The sequence below is a fragment of the Equus przewalskii genome, chromosome 16 (assembly GCF_037783145.1).
Source record: "Equus przewalskii isolate Varuska chromosome 16, EquPr2, whole genome shotgun sequence".
Lineage (NCBI taxonomy): Eukaryota > Metazoa > Chordata > Mammalia > Perissodactyla > Equidae > Equus > Equus przewalskii.
The window spans coordinates 80,649,319-80,663,463 of NC_091846.1; the positions used below are offsets into that span (position 1 = coordinate 80,649,319).

Genomic DNA, 14,145 nt, shown 5'->3' on the forward strand with positions numbered 1-14,145 from the left:
CAGAGACAACATTTCCCAGAGGAGGACCCTGTGACCTCAGGGCTGTGCCGCCAGCCCCTCCCCTCTCACTTCCCGGCACGGGGTCCTCCAGCCACAGCCCACCTGAGGCTGCTCCCTCAGGACGCACCGCTGTGTGGTGGGGATGGGTCCAGAACCTCCCTCTCCACTCGGCACAAGGCAAGACGCAGACCACACTGAACAGCCTTCACATGGCCCTCTGTGAGGCTCACTGGGTACAGGTGCAAGCAGCACAGCCCTGGCCTGTGGGCTCACATTTGAGGTGAGGGGACAGGCGATAAGCAGATGCGATCACAGATCATCACATGGCAGTGAGGGCTGTGAAGAAAAGCAGAGCAAGTTTGGGGGTGGGAGGCAGGACTGCTTTCTGGAATGGGTGCTCTTGGGGGAGGCCTTACTGGTGAGGGAACATCTGAACATGTGAACAGGGAGGGGACCTTGCAGAGATGGTGGGAGAGGCTCTGGGAAGAGGAAACAGCACGTGCAAAGGTCCTGGGGCCACAGGGGCTCGTGCTTTTCATGTTCAGGAGCAACAGGGAGGCCAGTGTGGCAGGCAGAGTGAGAGAAGGGCAGGGAGCTGGGACCTGGGGTCAGGGGTCAGGTGCAGCTTTGATAGGCAGTGGGCTGAGGAGAAGCAGTGAGACTCATGACGTATAGAGAAGACAGTGCAGACGGTTCACCCACAGCAGCGAAAGATCCCAGGGACAGCCCTGTGTAAGCCGACCAGCAGACGGGTGGTGGGAGCACAGAGAGATCTCCTCAGGTGAGCAGCTGGGAGCAGCACAGAGGGGTGAGGAGGGGGAAGGCTGAACTGCCATGTAGGGGAAAGTGGGAGCAGTGGACCAGCACAGTTGGGCGGGACACACATCGGGGTGTGTTTCCCTTCAGACATAGCTGCTTAGGTCGGGATGTGCAGGGTGGACTGCCAGATGGGGAGGCGAGTCAACACGTCCCCCAATGACCTGAGATGGAAGCCAGTGGTGCCTGCGGGACTAAGACTGTAGGGAACCACAGGGACGTCCAGAGGGACGCGAGGTGGGTGGGTGACTGAGATTCGGAAGGACCAGAACCAAGTGGGACGAGATGAGAGCCAGGAAAGCAACCGAAAGTGGGGGTCGCTCCAGTGACTAGGGAGCCCTGCACAGCGGCCTCAGCCCAGGCCCACTGAGATAGCACCTATGTCCAGGGTGGGAGGGCCTGCTATCCCAAGGTTCAGAGGGTAGACAGAAGCTGGCAGCTGCCACCTCTCCTGGTGTCCCAAGAGATAGCCTGAAGCCACCATCACGCAAAACCAGAACTACGTCCCAAGGCCCAGCCGCACTTTGGAGCTTCCTGCAACAGATGTTTCTAGGGAATGCCTTGGAAATGGGCACCATACACAAACCTGGACCCCAACACCCTGTGCCCACGCCCGGGCCCCCATCCTGGGAAGTGGGGCTCTGTCTCTTTTCTCTCCACGGGGAACTGTTTTCACTCTCAGGCTGCAAATCAGAATCACCTGGAGAGGATGTTAGGCGACAGGTCTGCCCGGCAAGCCCCTGAGCCCTCTTTGGGGTGATGAGTCATGAACCGGGAACCCTTGACTCCACACCTGCACAGCCTCTAGCAAAGAGCTGTGAGGTCAGACACCGCCTTCACCCTCCTCACGGTGGCACATTGATTCTCTTCAGGGACACCGAATTTCACCCACACCCCAGAGCACCACTCACCGTCCGCTAGACGACGCTCTGTCTCAGGTGCCACAGGGACAGAGGGGCTCTGCACCCAGGGCACCCTCCACGGCAGAGCCAAGCCGAGGGGCCATGTCCATGGATTCTGGAGGCGAGGACACGCCCACAAAGGGGGTGGCGCAGACACGGAGCAGCCCTGACTGCCAAGGTCTCGGGCCTTTACCATGAAGGTGTCATCTCCCCATTGCCTGAGCCCACCCTTCCCCAATTCAGCACATGCACCCCAGGAAGACGTTCCACAGGAAGTTGATTCATAATTAACTTACATGTAAATTTTAGAATTTCTCTTTCTTTCACTCCTTTACGATCTGAATTTTGTTTGCTTCCAAAAAGGACACGTTTGTGGAAAAGAACACTCCCTTTCGTTTTAACTAAAAAGAAGAAATTGCTTTTCTTTTTAAGAACGAAAATTCATTGAGGATTTTACATCGTGAAACCAAAATCAGACCCGCTGGAGGGCTGGAACCAAAGAGCCAACAGCAACTCACTTCGTGAGCAGGCAGAGATGCTGGGTCCACGCCCCGAGGGAAGTGCGGACCCGTGCGGCGCTTCATACGGGAAAAGTCGCCACATGGCCAACAGCCCCGCTCCCAGGAACACACCCGCGAAGTGGACACATGTCCAGCAATGTCTTGTAGCTGCAGGTTCACAGCGTCGTGCACGACAACCGAGATGCGGAAACACCGAGGCACCCACAGCTAACAGCGCCATGGCAGCACAAGGGAACGCAGCTCAGCCCTAAGAGGAATGAAGCCCTGACACCACAACATGGATGGGTCTGGGACACCGTGAAGGGAAAGAAACAGACACCAAAGGCCAAAGAGCACATGGTTCCACCCACACGAACACAAATCCACAGACAGAAAGTGGATCTGTGGCCGAGGGGCCAGGGTGGGTGCTGGTGGGAAGGGGTGGTGAGAGGGAACAGGTTTCTTTTTGGGGAGATGAAAATGTTCTAAGATTGACTGTGGTGACGGCTGCACAACTCCACATATACTAAAAACCATGCGATTGCATGTGTTAAGTGGGTAAATTATATGGTATGTGAATTATATCTCAGTAAAGCTATTTTTAAAAAACCAAAATATGAAAAATACATAAAAATGTCAGAAAGCAAAAAACAGAATTAACTTTCTAGGGTGGTTGGTCCTAGAGGTTTTTTTCTCTAAAGATATCGGATACTCTTAATACGGAGTAGAAATAGACACAGATGAAGGCACGTTTTCTAAATGAAAGAGGGATTACAGTATATATCCTGACATACAGTCATCTTTTTCCTTCAACCTCATGCCATCAACTACTTTCCAAATAAGTAAATAAAAAGTTAGTGGCCACACAACCCCGAGGCTGCAGTGACCACAACTGCTGCCCCCTCCCCCCCACCATGACCGAGGCCGCCATGACCCTGCCCCCTCCCAGCTTCTCAGGGCAAAGAGTCTCTGCCCGGCTATCCCCTTAGGATAATGGGCCCCTTAGGATAACGGTCCACCCAGGGGCTCACCTGATGGAAGGGCCCCCCACCGTCAAAGGCTCTGGTGCATAATGCACGTGACCCCCCAGAAATGGGGACAGAAACACCCCATGCCCACCAACACTGACCTCACCGACATTCACACACTTCACTAAATAGATGGCACAACATCCACCGCTTTCACTGGAAAAATTTAAGGTACTGGTCAGGCTGAGTGCCTCTCCCAGCAGTATGAGATTTCTGCCTCATTTTCTGTTGAAATGCCCATCTTTTCACGTTTGGGATATTAATCCACTACGTTCGTGCTGCAAATTAAAAGACAACTAATGCACACACATAAGGAGTATCTTCTTTAACTAGAAACACCGCAAATTTGGTAACAGTATCTGTCATCACCGGGCATGTGCTCCACCAGAAGAGCGTGGGGTCCAATCATGGGTAGGTGGGCCCCCCCTCCAGCCCTGCAGACAGAGAGGTGGACGAATGCCCCGCTCCAGGCCAGCACCCACCGGGGTCCACAGACAGGCCCCACTGGGGTGGTGCAGACGCCGCCCTCCTTCTGGTCAACGGAAACGTAGGTCTTTGTCTCTGTGTGGGCAGCAGAGTTGGGATCATGTTTCCAAAAAAAAAGGAAAGGGCGGGTCCTTGGGGGCAGGGGGAGCTACTGCCCACCATCTCCAGTGCCTTGGAGGTAGTGTCTTCTTTTGGGGTCTCAGGGGCTACCTGGCCTGACCATCCCTTCCCATTAGCGGCTTAGCCTGGGGTTGGTCCCGCAGAGCCCATGGTCAGCGTGGTCAGCAGCAGGCTGACTCCTGCAGTCAGCCACACGTGCAGCCTGAGGGCTCCAGAGCCCCCTTTCCAAATAAACAACGCAGCCTGAGGACTTGTCTCATGTGACAGAGGAAATCACAGCATGGCAGATGCGCCTCCAAGCCAGCCTCCTCCCTTGGTAATTATGGGAGAAGATGAAGGAAGATTCTGGGATCCAGTGAGCCCCCCTCGGGAAGAGAGAAAATCTGCCTGCAGGAGATGCCCTCACCTTGAGGCCACATTGACAGGGGACATCTGCACCGCCTCCCCCCTACCTCCCGCCTCCTCCACCCAGAGCACAGATGTGCAGCCAGAGGTTCAACATGGGCCTCCTAGGGACCTGGAGAAACCTCCACCTCCCTGTGAGTCACTCCCTGAGTCATCACTTCCCCTAACACCCTCGCTCCCCTCCCCTCTCCATCCCACTCCCCATCCCACACTGCTCCCCCCCTTGCCCCATCTGCTCAGGAGACAGCAGCCGGCCTGGTTGTCCCCTTTCATGTCTGTGTCGCAAACGCCTGTGTCAGCTTCCCAACATACGGGCGAGGGAGGAGGGTGAGGAGACCACTCCAGAGTCCAGGTGGACAGAGACGCCACTCGCCCATGAACAAGGAGCCCCACACGGAGCCCTCCAAGAGCAGCCTATTCTTAGGACTGTCTCTGTGCCTCAGAGTCTGGGCTGTCGCTCTGCTACAGGGAAAGACACCACCAAGGGCCAGTGAGTGTCCAGAGGCAGTGGCTCCAAGCTCCCAGAGGGATGCAAGGCCCCCTTCGAGAGCCAGGTGGCCTGGAAGCCCGGTAGGTGGGCGGCTTTTCCAGGAAGGGTGCCTGCCTTCTCTGCACACCTGAGCTGGGCTAATAAGGTGTACGTGTGGTCAAACCACTAACCAAACGCTGGGTTAAATCTCAACAAACCAAACACCACATTCCAGTGTTGGTAGGAGAACTCAGAGCAGGCTCCACCCCGGGCTGCTGGTCCGCAGTCTGCAGGGCTGGTGCTGCCCTCGGCCCATTCGCCCATTCGCCCCTCGGCCCCTCGGAAAAGCAGCCACCTGCAGGTGATCCAAGAGGAAAACCTTTCTAGTTTCTCCCAAATTTGTCCCCACATCCTCAAAAGGCAATTTTAAAATCCCAGAGCAGCTTTTCATCTGAGGAACTTTCCTGCTTCCGGTAGCACCACATCTTGAGGAACAAGACCCCCAGCCACCTGCTGACCCTCCGCCACGGGCTGACTCGCTAGAGGCCTCCCCAGGGTACACAGCCATTCGGTCACAAGGGCGAGATAAAGGCACATGGGTGTGTGGCGTTCTGCAGGTCTGAGTCAGGGACTGAGGATCAGTGAACCCACCCAGGAGGAGACTCAGGCCAGCCCTCAGTTCCCGTCCAAACCCTAGGACAGAATGTCCTGCCTGCCTCTGTGTAGCGTCACCCAGGCAGTGTCACCGGTGAGACAGTCTCACTTCGGGGGCCAGCACAAGATGGTTCTGCGGGGTGCTCACTGACCGTGAATCTCTGATGGGCCCACGGTGGCCGCTGCCAGGTCTGGGGGACACGCGCGGAGGCTCGGGGGCAGGCCCGGGACAGACTAGGAACTGTGCTCAGGAACTGCGATGCTCTCCCCAGAGCCCTGTGACCCAGACTGGACTTCTGTGCAGGAACCGGAGCTGCGGACACCACAGTAGGTGCCCTGCAGCCTGTCCTCCCAGCCTGACCCAGCTCCCAGGCCCACAGCTACATCACCTCTCCGAGATTCAATTTCCCCATCTCCAAGATGTTCCCCACAAGGTGATGGTGGGGTCCACGGACACTGTGCAGACTCACTCCACTGCATGTGGCTCGTGACATGCCAAATCCCATCCCACAGCCGTCTGTTCTCTCACTCCTTAAGTTCCCCACATAGAAACTGCATTCCTCAAGTCCAAATTAGGATCAGACTGGTCTTTCAAGGTCCAGTGATGTTTTTGGAAGTGACTGAAACAAACATCCTCGAGAGAAGCATAGTTATACGGTGGCCATGGCAACACAGGAATGTATCAGACTGCAAACCCCAGAAAGGCCCAGACCCGGACAGACTGTCAGGGGGTAGTCCAGGGGTGGGGCATGGCAACAGCCCATGGGGATGCTTTAATGCCCTCCTACGGACGAGGGGTTCTACCTCACTGGGGGAAAACCCAGTAACGGCGGCATCCTGCTGTCCCAGAAGCTGCAGGCCCACAGTTCCACGAGGAGAAAGGGAAGGAACCATGCTGACCCTCTGCTCAGAGAGAGTAGACAGGGCAGGAGGGTGTGAAGGTGCTGGCCCCCTCCCACACAGGGACATGCAGCTGTGCGCCGACCCACAGCCTCTCTGTCCAGCGTCCTGCATGCACCCGGCCAGCTGGCACCACGATGATGGCCCCAATGGGGCCTGAGGTCATCCGCCACGTGCTGCCAATGCTCAATGCTTGTGCAATAAGAGCAAACCAGTGCTCACTGTCCACGAGCTTTCCCCTGGCATTCTAAGGGAATCCTCACACTCTGGCACCAGGCAGCCTCCTGTGGTTCAGAGGAAACTGGGGCAGGATTGAAGCCCAATGGCAGGGAGGGGACGCTCAGACCGCCGCCGGCCACCCTGGACCCAGAGAAGACGCTCATGGATCCTAAACTGGGACTGGCCGCCCACCCACGCAGCCTGGAGCTCCAGGGCCCTCCCGCCGATAAAGGCAACCCGAGGAGCCAGCGCCTGGGCAACTGGAAGGCACAGGACCAACGCTCGGAGTCTCCACCCTGGAAGTGAGTCCTCATGCAGGAGACCTGCCGCAAATCCCAACGCCCCCTACGCGGATGACACGGAGGCCCCTTCCACCACCGAGCAGCCCCACCCAGACGCGGGAGAGCCAGGAGGGGCAGGACGGGGTGACACATGTCTGCCCGGCGGCCGGGCCTGGTTCCCGAACAGGGCGCCAGCGGGGACGCGGCCCAGCGGGAAGCGCGGTGGCTCCGCGAGGGGTCTCCGGCCGGGGAGCCCAGGACCCTGGGGACGCGTCCACCCACTCGAGGGGCGTGCAACATCCAGGCCTGAGGCCTCCTTCACGGCGAAAGGAATTTCTTCTTAAAGCTTTAACTTGAGAATGAAACAGCAAAGTAGATACCGGGAAAGAAATGTTACTTCTGTTGTCTCGTTATTTCAAAGTTGGCGTTTTTTAGTCAACAACTTTGTTTTTATTAAAAATCCCTGAGAAACCTAAGTCTGCACTCCCGAACCAGTCTTCCTCCTCCCATTGGAGCCCCAACAGCTTCTCCCCGCGCTGCTCCCCTCCCTCCGCCCCCAGTACAGCTTCTCCCCCTGCTGCTACCGGTACCCCCCGCCCCCCGTACAGCTTCTCCCCCTGCTACTACCTGTACCCACCCCCCGCCCCCGGTACTGCTTCTCCCCGCCCCCCCAGTACAGCTTCTCCCCCTGCTGCTACCGGTACCCCGGCCCCCCCCCGCCCCCCCCCCCCCCGCCCCTGGTACTGCTTCTCCCCCTGCCGCTCCCCCCTCCCCCCTGCATACAGCTTCCTCCCCCGCCGCTCCCCCCAGTACAGCTTCCCCCCGCCTGCCGCTTGTCCCCCTGGTGCTCCCCTGCGCGCCCCGTACAGCTTCTCCCCCCCTGGGGTCTGGCTCAGCTCAGGCGTCCCCACACACGGCCGTCCCATTCTGCGCAAGTCGCCCTAGGACTCCTAGGTCACAGGCCCACGTGCTCCTCCCGATTCCCAGTCGGAGGCCGCGCCTGCGGCCCTGAGAACCCTCATTCCGGAACATTCTCGGCGAGAACAGAACTTGGGAGTCTGTAATTACACCCATGTTGACACCGTGCGACGAGCCAGCGGCTCCTCACTTAGCTCTGGAAGGCAGTGGTTTTACTGCCTAATTTCACGTAAAAAAAAAAAATGAGCAAAAGTGCCGCCGCGATCCCACTACCGGCACAAAGGAGCGCAGCGACGCCGCGGGCGCTGCTCCGGGCCGCCACTGGCGCAGCCCGCTTCCTAAACACTGGGGCCCTCCTGGGACACGGCCTGTCACTCGGCTTCTCCGAGGACCGGCCCCCAGCTCTGAGGACCACGAGCCGGGCCCCGGTCCCCTCTGCCGCGGGCTCGGGCAGCGCGCTCAAGGTGACCCCCCCCAGAGGCCGCCGGGGTTCCCGCCGAGCCGGCGTCCCCTAGACGGGCCGGGCCGCGCCCGCCCGGCCGCCGAGCTCTACCGCTCTTGGACGCAGCGACCAGACGCGGCTCGTCATTCTCCACAGCGACTTCGCCAACGAACGCTTGACCCTCGCGGACAAGCCTGGGCTGAAGGAGACTGGGGGACACGACGCCGCTCCCAGAAGCCGGCGCCCCCACAACGGGCGGGAAGCCGTGCTCCGGAAGTCAGCGCCCTCCACAGCCAGCGCCTCCACAGCAGCAGGGAGGCCACGCTCCCGAAGCCCGTGCCTCCCACAGCGGGCGCCCCCACAACGGGCGGGAGGCCGTGCTCCGGAAGCCGGAGCCCCCGCAGCGGGCGGACAGAAGATGCTGCCTCGAAGGCAACGCTCAGCTCCGGGTGGGCGGGCTGGCAGTTGCCCGTGGGTGGCCGGTCCAGGCGGTCCTCCCGGCTCCCAGGCTCCTCCGCCCTCAGCGCCGTCAAGCCGCTCCGGCGCGTCGTCGCATCTGAAGGAGCCCTCGTCCCGCCGGCCTCGCTCGCCCTGAGCCACGGTGTCTCCGCACTCCCGCGCTCGCCGTCAGTCTCGGGCTGCGGCACGTGGACCTTCGGTTTGCGATGCCTCCCTCCAGCGGGAATCCCTCCAGCAGGTCTGGTCCGCCCGGCGCCCCGGCGCTTCCCCTCACCCGTGTCTTCTGGATCTCCCGCTCCTTCAGACGCCCCGTTGTCACCCGCCCGCCTGCTCGCGGTGATGTCGCTGGCCTCCAGCATGGCCGCCTCCCGCTTCTCCTGGCGAAAGCGTGACGCCGCGTTTCCCGCCTCCCTTTGCGTCTTCTTCTCTGAGCTCAAGACTCTGCAGTCCCGCGCGGAATCCTGAGACCGGACCGGAGAGGGGACTGGCTCTGCTCTGGCTGACGCGGATGCGAGGCGAGCAAGGGCGGCAGGTCTGCCTGCGGCACGGAGGCGCGTGCGCGCCGCCCCGAGAGTGGGCTCCCCTTGACGGCGGGCTCCCCTCGACGCTCGGCGGACAGACGCCCGTGTCCTGGGCTCTGGGAGTCACTGTGAAGATTGTCTCCCTCTTGTCTGCCCGCTTTAATTTCCTGCTTACAGCACCTCTGTCCTTGTCTGGGGCGTTAGATAAGCTCTCGATGAATATTCACCGCGTGAGTTAATAAAAGTGAGTAAGTTAACAAAAATAACCGAACTCATGAAAACCGCCTGTAGGCGAAGGCGAGCAGCTGTGGCAGTGGAGAGCGTGACCTCAGTGCACGCACCGGAGTCCACTGGCCTCCTGACGGCACCTTGGGGCTTCCACGTGGATCTGGGTGCATCCCAGGCGGCTGGTTTCCCAGAAACGACCGTGTTACTGCATCATCATCTTTGGAGCGCTCAGCCTCCCCTTCCTGCTCCTGAAGCACGTTCTCCAGTGCCACCAAAACCAGAAACCGTGACTTCCACTTTGAAGTTTGTCTGACATACTTTGAAGACAACGGTCCCCATTTCTCACCCTCACCTAAAACAGAGGCTCCCAAATAGATAGCCCTCCCAGAGACCCCCATCAGCAGGTTTGGGGAGAGCTAGCCTCACAGACACTGATTGATTCTCCATGTTTATGATCCTCAAGCCCCTGACATCGACTATTTAAGCAGAGAAAGGATTTTCCTCGCGTTAGGCTTACGGAAACAACCCTGGAGCTGACAGTGACATCCTCATCCTGCCGTCACCTTCACCATCCACCCCAAAGCCAGACTTGACTCCTGACAAACTGCTCAGTCTTCCCATTTTTCTTCAACAGATTATCTTGCAGGATCTGGAGAATGTGTTAAAGTAACAAAAGCACCATAACCACTTGGCCTTGGGGGCAACCCTGTGGGCTTGGCGGCAATGGGGCTGATAGAGAAGGAAACACACCACTGCCCGGTCTCAGGGCAGGAGCGCCTGAACCGTGTTCCAGAAACTAAACTTGTTAAGTCATCAGAACATGCTGTCTGTCCCACTCAGAAGCAGCAAGATGCAAGGATGTATTCCATCTGCTGAAAGTGTTCTCGACCATGAGAGCTGTCTGGATCGACCTGCACGACCCACAACTCTCAGCCCCAAGGCAGCGTTGCTGGCTGCACAGGGGTTCTTTGCTCCATTAACCACCTCACTGTAAACAGCTCACTCAGGACCCCAGTGTAGGCTTCGGTGTTCACCTGGACTACAAACCACTTGCCCCACCCAACCTGCTGACGCTCTGCACTGCGGACGTCCTGCCACCTCACCATGCGTTTCTGGTCTCTCACCCTGTGCCCTAGGTCAACTGCTGTGACTTTCAGGTGCCCTCACTTCCTACCCTTGGGGTGTGGTTCCAGGAGCTTGTTAGAAATGCAAACTGCAGCCCCACCCTAGACATCCCTGTTAACAAGCCCTCATGTGATGCTTAGGGAAGCTGAGGTGGAGAAGCACTGATGTGTTTATTACACAGTGAACTTCTCCATCCTCAGACCTGTGAAGTGCTGCTCTTTCTCACTGGACCTCCCTCTCTTCCTCAAACTCCATCAGTGAAGGTTCTCTGGTCTCCTACCTCCACGCCCTTGCAGGCAGGCCCCTTTACAAAGATTTATAGGAAGGTAGTAAAAAAAAGCTTTCCAAACATTTATCCTCTCAGAATCCTCTGTCTGTTCTTCTTGTTGTTGAACACACTTTGCAGCTCATCTCTAATCAGAAAGAACTCAACCGCATCTCCAGGAGCAAACCAGCAGTCACACTGTGGGCCTGGTCCCCTTCAGTCCTGGGCATAGGAGCATTCAGGGACATCAGTGCAGCACGGAGGACAGGGGCTCAGGCGGTAACTGCCCCAGACGCAGAGCCACATGAATACTGGTCCCCACCCGAGCTGAGTGACACGGAACACAGGACGACACCCATGTGTGGCACACTTTCCACACGGAAGAAGCATTAGCATAAACAAAGCAACAGCGGACAATACCAGAGTGACTTCTCCACGATCTTGGTCCTGAAAACCTCCTCCTGGTCCAGGTTCACGGTGCAGTAGCAGTCCCGCATCTTGTTTGGCCCCGGGTAGCTGGGGAGGTTTTTGGCTTCCCCTGAAAAGCAAACATAAGTATACATCAGCTCCGTGCAGGATTGTTCCATCTCCACACTCGTCACAGACCCTTCCAGCATGGGTACACCTCACAGCCGCGCACCTGCTCGCATCTGTGTGTGCTCACGGCTCCTGGAGGCCAGGCTTTCTGGGACACAGCCAAACACTGTGGGAATCTCACCTATACTGAAAAGTGGGAGGTGACACACTAACCACGAGACCAGTGTGGACCAGGCTCCACTGGCTGGGAATCGAGGACTGTTTGTTCTCTTTACCACACCAGTCCCTTTAACTTTTTTTAATGTTTAAATTATGGTAAGATGCATATAATTAGAATTTATCATCTCAGCCAGGTGTAAGTGCACAGGCAATGTATTAAGCACATTCACACTGTTGTGCAACCATTTCCTCCATCCATCTCCAGAACTTTCTCATCTTCCCAAACTGAAACTGTCCCCACGAAACATGAACCCCCTCCCCCAGCCCCCAGCCTCACCATCTACTTTCTGTGGATGCGACGGCTCTAGGGACCTCACAGCAGTGGGATCCCACAGCATTTGTCCTTCTGTGACCGTTATTTCACTCAACACAATGTCCCCCAAGCTCCATCCATGCAGTGGCATGTGTGAGAATGTCCTTCCTCCTCAAGGCTGAATGATATTCCATCGTGTGGATGAACCACAGTTTCTTTATCCATCCATCCCAGGGGTCCCTTTTTATTTTGAATTTAACTTGACAGTATTAAGTCAAAGTTACAGCAATAATTAAGGAGAAGGACTCTTTTTTATCAACAAAAGTAAACTATGAACTCCAGCTGCTTAAAATACAGAGTGATTCGCCAGTCAGGAAAAGTCAGAAGAAGCCACCTGCTCCAGATGACCATTTCCCTCCCACAAGCCCCTTCACAGCACAGAAGCCCGAGGGAGCAGTGAAGCACATTTGGAGAAGAGGGCCTGGCTGGTCCTGTAGGAAATGCCCACGATGTCACAACTCCACATGTGACTGGGGGTCTGTCTAGAGATTCTTGTCAAACCACACTGTGGGCCTCCTCTGCCAGAGGCTGGGAGCAGGCAGGGAGGTCCAGAGAGCTGCCTGCTCGTGAACTGGGAGTGAGCAGGGATGAATGATGCCTTGGTGAAGTCCATTCTGTGGAAAGAATGCCTCAAACCCTTAGAACATTGAGGCCGTCGTGCCTCCTGGTCATTTCAGTTCTGGAGACACCCGGCCCTGGGTGTCTGCAGGCACCGGATACAGTGCTGGGCGAGGACAGGCCTGAGCACCAGCACCTGGCCAACACAGCCAGGCCCACACCCACCTGTCAACACACCTCAGGGCCCAACTGCCTCATTCTCATTAAAACTGAAAAGAAAACAGAAACCAAACCAAAACCAGAGCCACAGTTCTCGGAACTCCCTCTTCAGAGCTCAGTGCTGAAGGCCCAGCGTCAAGCCACGGGTGTGGCCACACCTTCTTGTGCAAAACCCAACAAAGACACACATGTATCTCCCCCGGGGACTGAGCTCATGTGCAAAGATGCCAGTGTGCAAACCGGCACCTCCAAAGGGCAGAGAAAACTTGACTTGTCTGAAGCTTTTCCTTTGTAACTTTCCATTAACGTTATTACTTGAGAACAGAGTGGAAAGCAATAGAAGTTGTTCAATAACTGGGTGGACGTTTTCTGTGCCAATAAATCTTATTTCTGACGCACCAGAGTGCTTTTAGGATTTCTAACAGCACCAGTTGTAATCTGTGTTTGTGGTCATTTCCTGCACAGGACAGGACACGAGACCTGCTTCTTTGGGCCTCAGTTTCCCCAACTGTAAAAGCATGAGAACACACCAGCTGTCCAAGGATTCTGGCCCTGAGACTCTTCTAATTCAAAAGGCTCCAGAAGTTTTCCTTTGGGAATCATCAAGGAATTGTCAACGACTATCAGTTGGTGAAGAAGAGATAACAGATGAATGTTTTCCCATAGCCACTGTTATCCCTAAAACACCTCCATGCCCCGAGAACATGCCATTTCCACATGAGTTGAGCCCATGAAAACACGGCCTGCCTGGTAGGAGGCATGTGAACTGCACCAGGCTTCAATCAGCTGCTAAATGTCAAAAAACAGACTTTCTGAAGGCTCTGGCAGATGTGGCAGGTCATATATGCACATGCACACAGACACTGGGAGCACGAGGAATCCACAGGCGCCACAGGGAGCGACATGGCCCCAGGGACTTCCGGGGGGGTGAGGCACAAGGGCACAGAGATGAAGTCTCCCGGCTGCTGCTCCTGCCACAAGCTGACCTGAAAGTGCAGCCATAGCACAGGCGCCAAGTCCACGTGGCCCTCGGATTTTCCTGCTTAGTTTCTGGAACTGATCCCTCCTGCAGCATTCACAAATCTTCAACCTTGAAACCAGCCCGACTTCCCAGCTGACACCTTTATGATGTGAATTAGGGCTTCCCATATTTCCCTTGGAATTTTTTTTGCAATGAATGAGATATTTAGCTGCAAGTTCCTGTGTTTATTACAAGAAGAAAACCTTTTGAAAGCCTGAGGGAGACAGTCGTTGGTGGAAAATACAGAACTGGGATTTTGATCCTGTTTATTCTCCAAAGAACCTCAGAACACAAGCAGTGGTAGCCAACCCTTCTCTTAGGGCAGAAGAGAGAGGAGCCTTCTCTGAACAACACTTAGAAATGTGGAAATGCAGAGTTATCTCGTGCTGGTGTGAGTGCAGTCTGGTCCACATCCCTCCTGCCCCTGATCTGGACTGTCACAGAAACAGCCTGTTGCTATGACGATGGCGACAGAGAGCCAGCAAGGCGACCAGAGCCAGCATGAATGAGCCACGCAGACCAGGAGGGTTAGGAGCTGCA

The 14,145-nt window shown here is 56.6% G+C and overlaps 1 protein-coding gene across 3 annotated transcripts in view; it reads right to left on the reverse strand.

Annotated features, from left to right (window-relative positions):
* Positions 1 to 14,145, reverse strand: part of RASA3 (RAS p21 protein activator 3) — an 89,708-nt gene that overhangs the window by 47,197 nt on the left and 28,366 nt on the right. For 2 of the 3 annotated variants that reach the window (XM_070579433.1, XM_070579434.1), the window contains one exon: positions 11,159 to 11,276. The exons of the other annotated variant lie outside the window; for it this stretch is intronic. In XM_070579433.1, the coding sequence (XP_070435534.1) occupies positions 11,159 to 11,276 (118 nt within the window). The remainder of the gene's footprint in view (positions 1 to 11,158; positions 11,277 to 14,145) is intronic. 3 annotated transcript variants of the gene reach the window in all.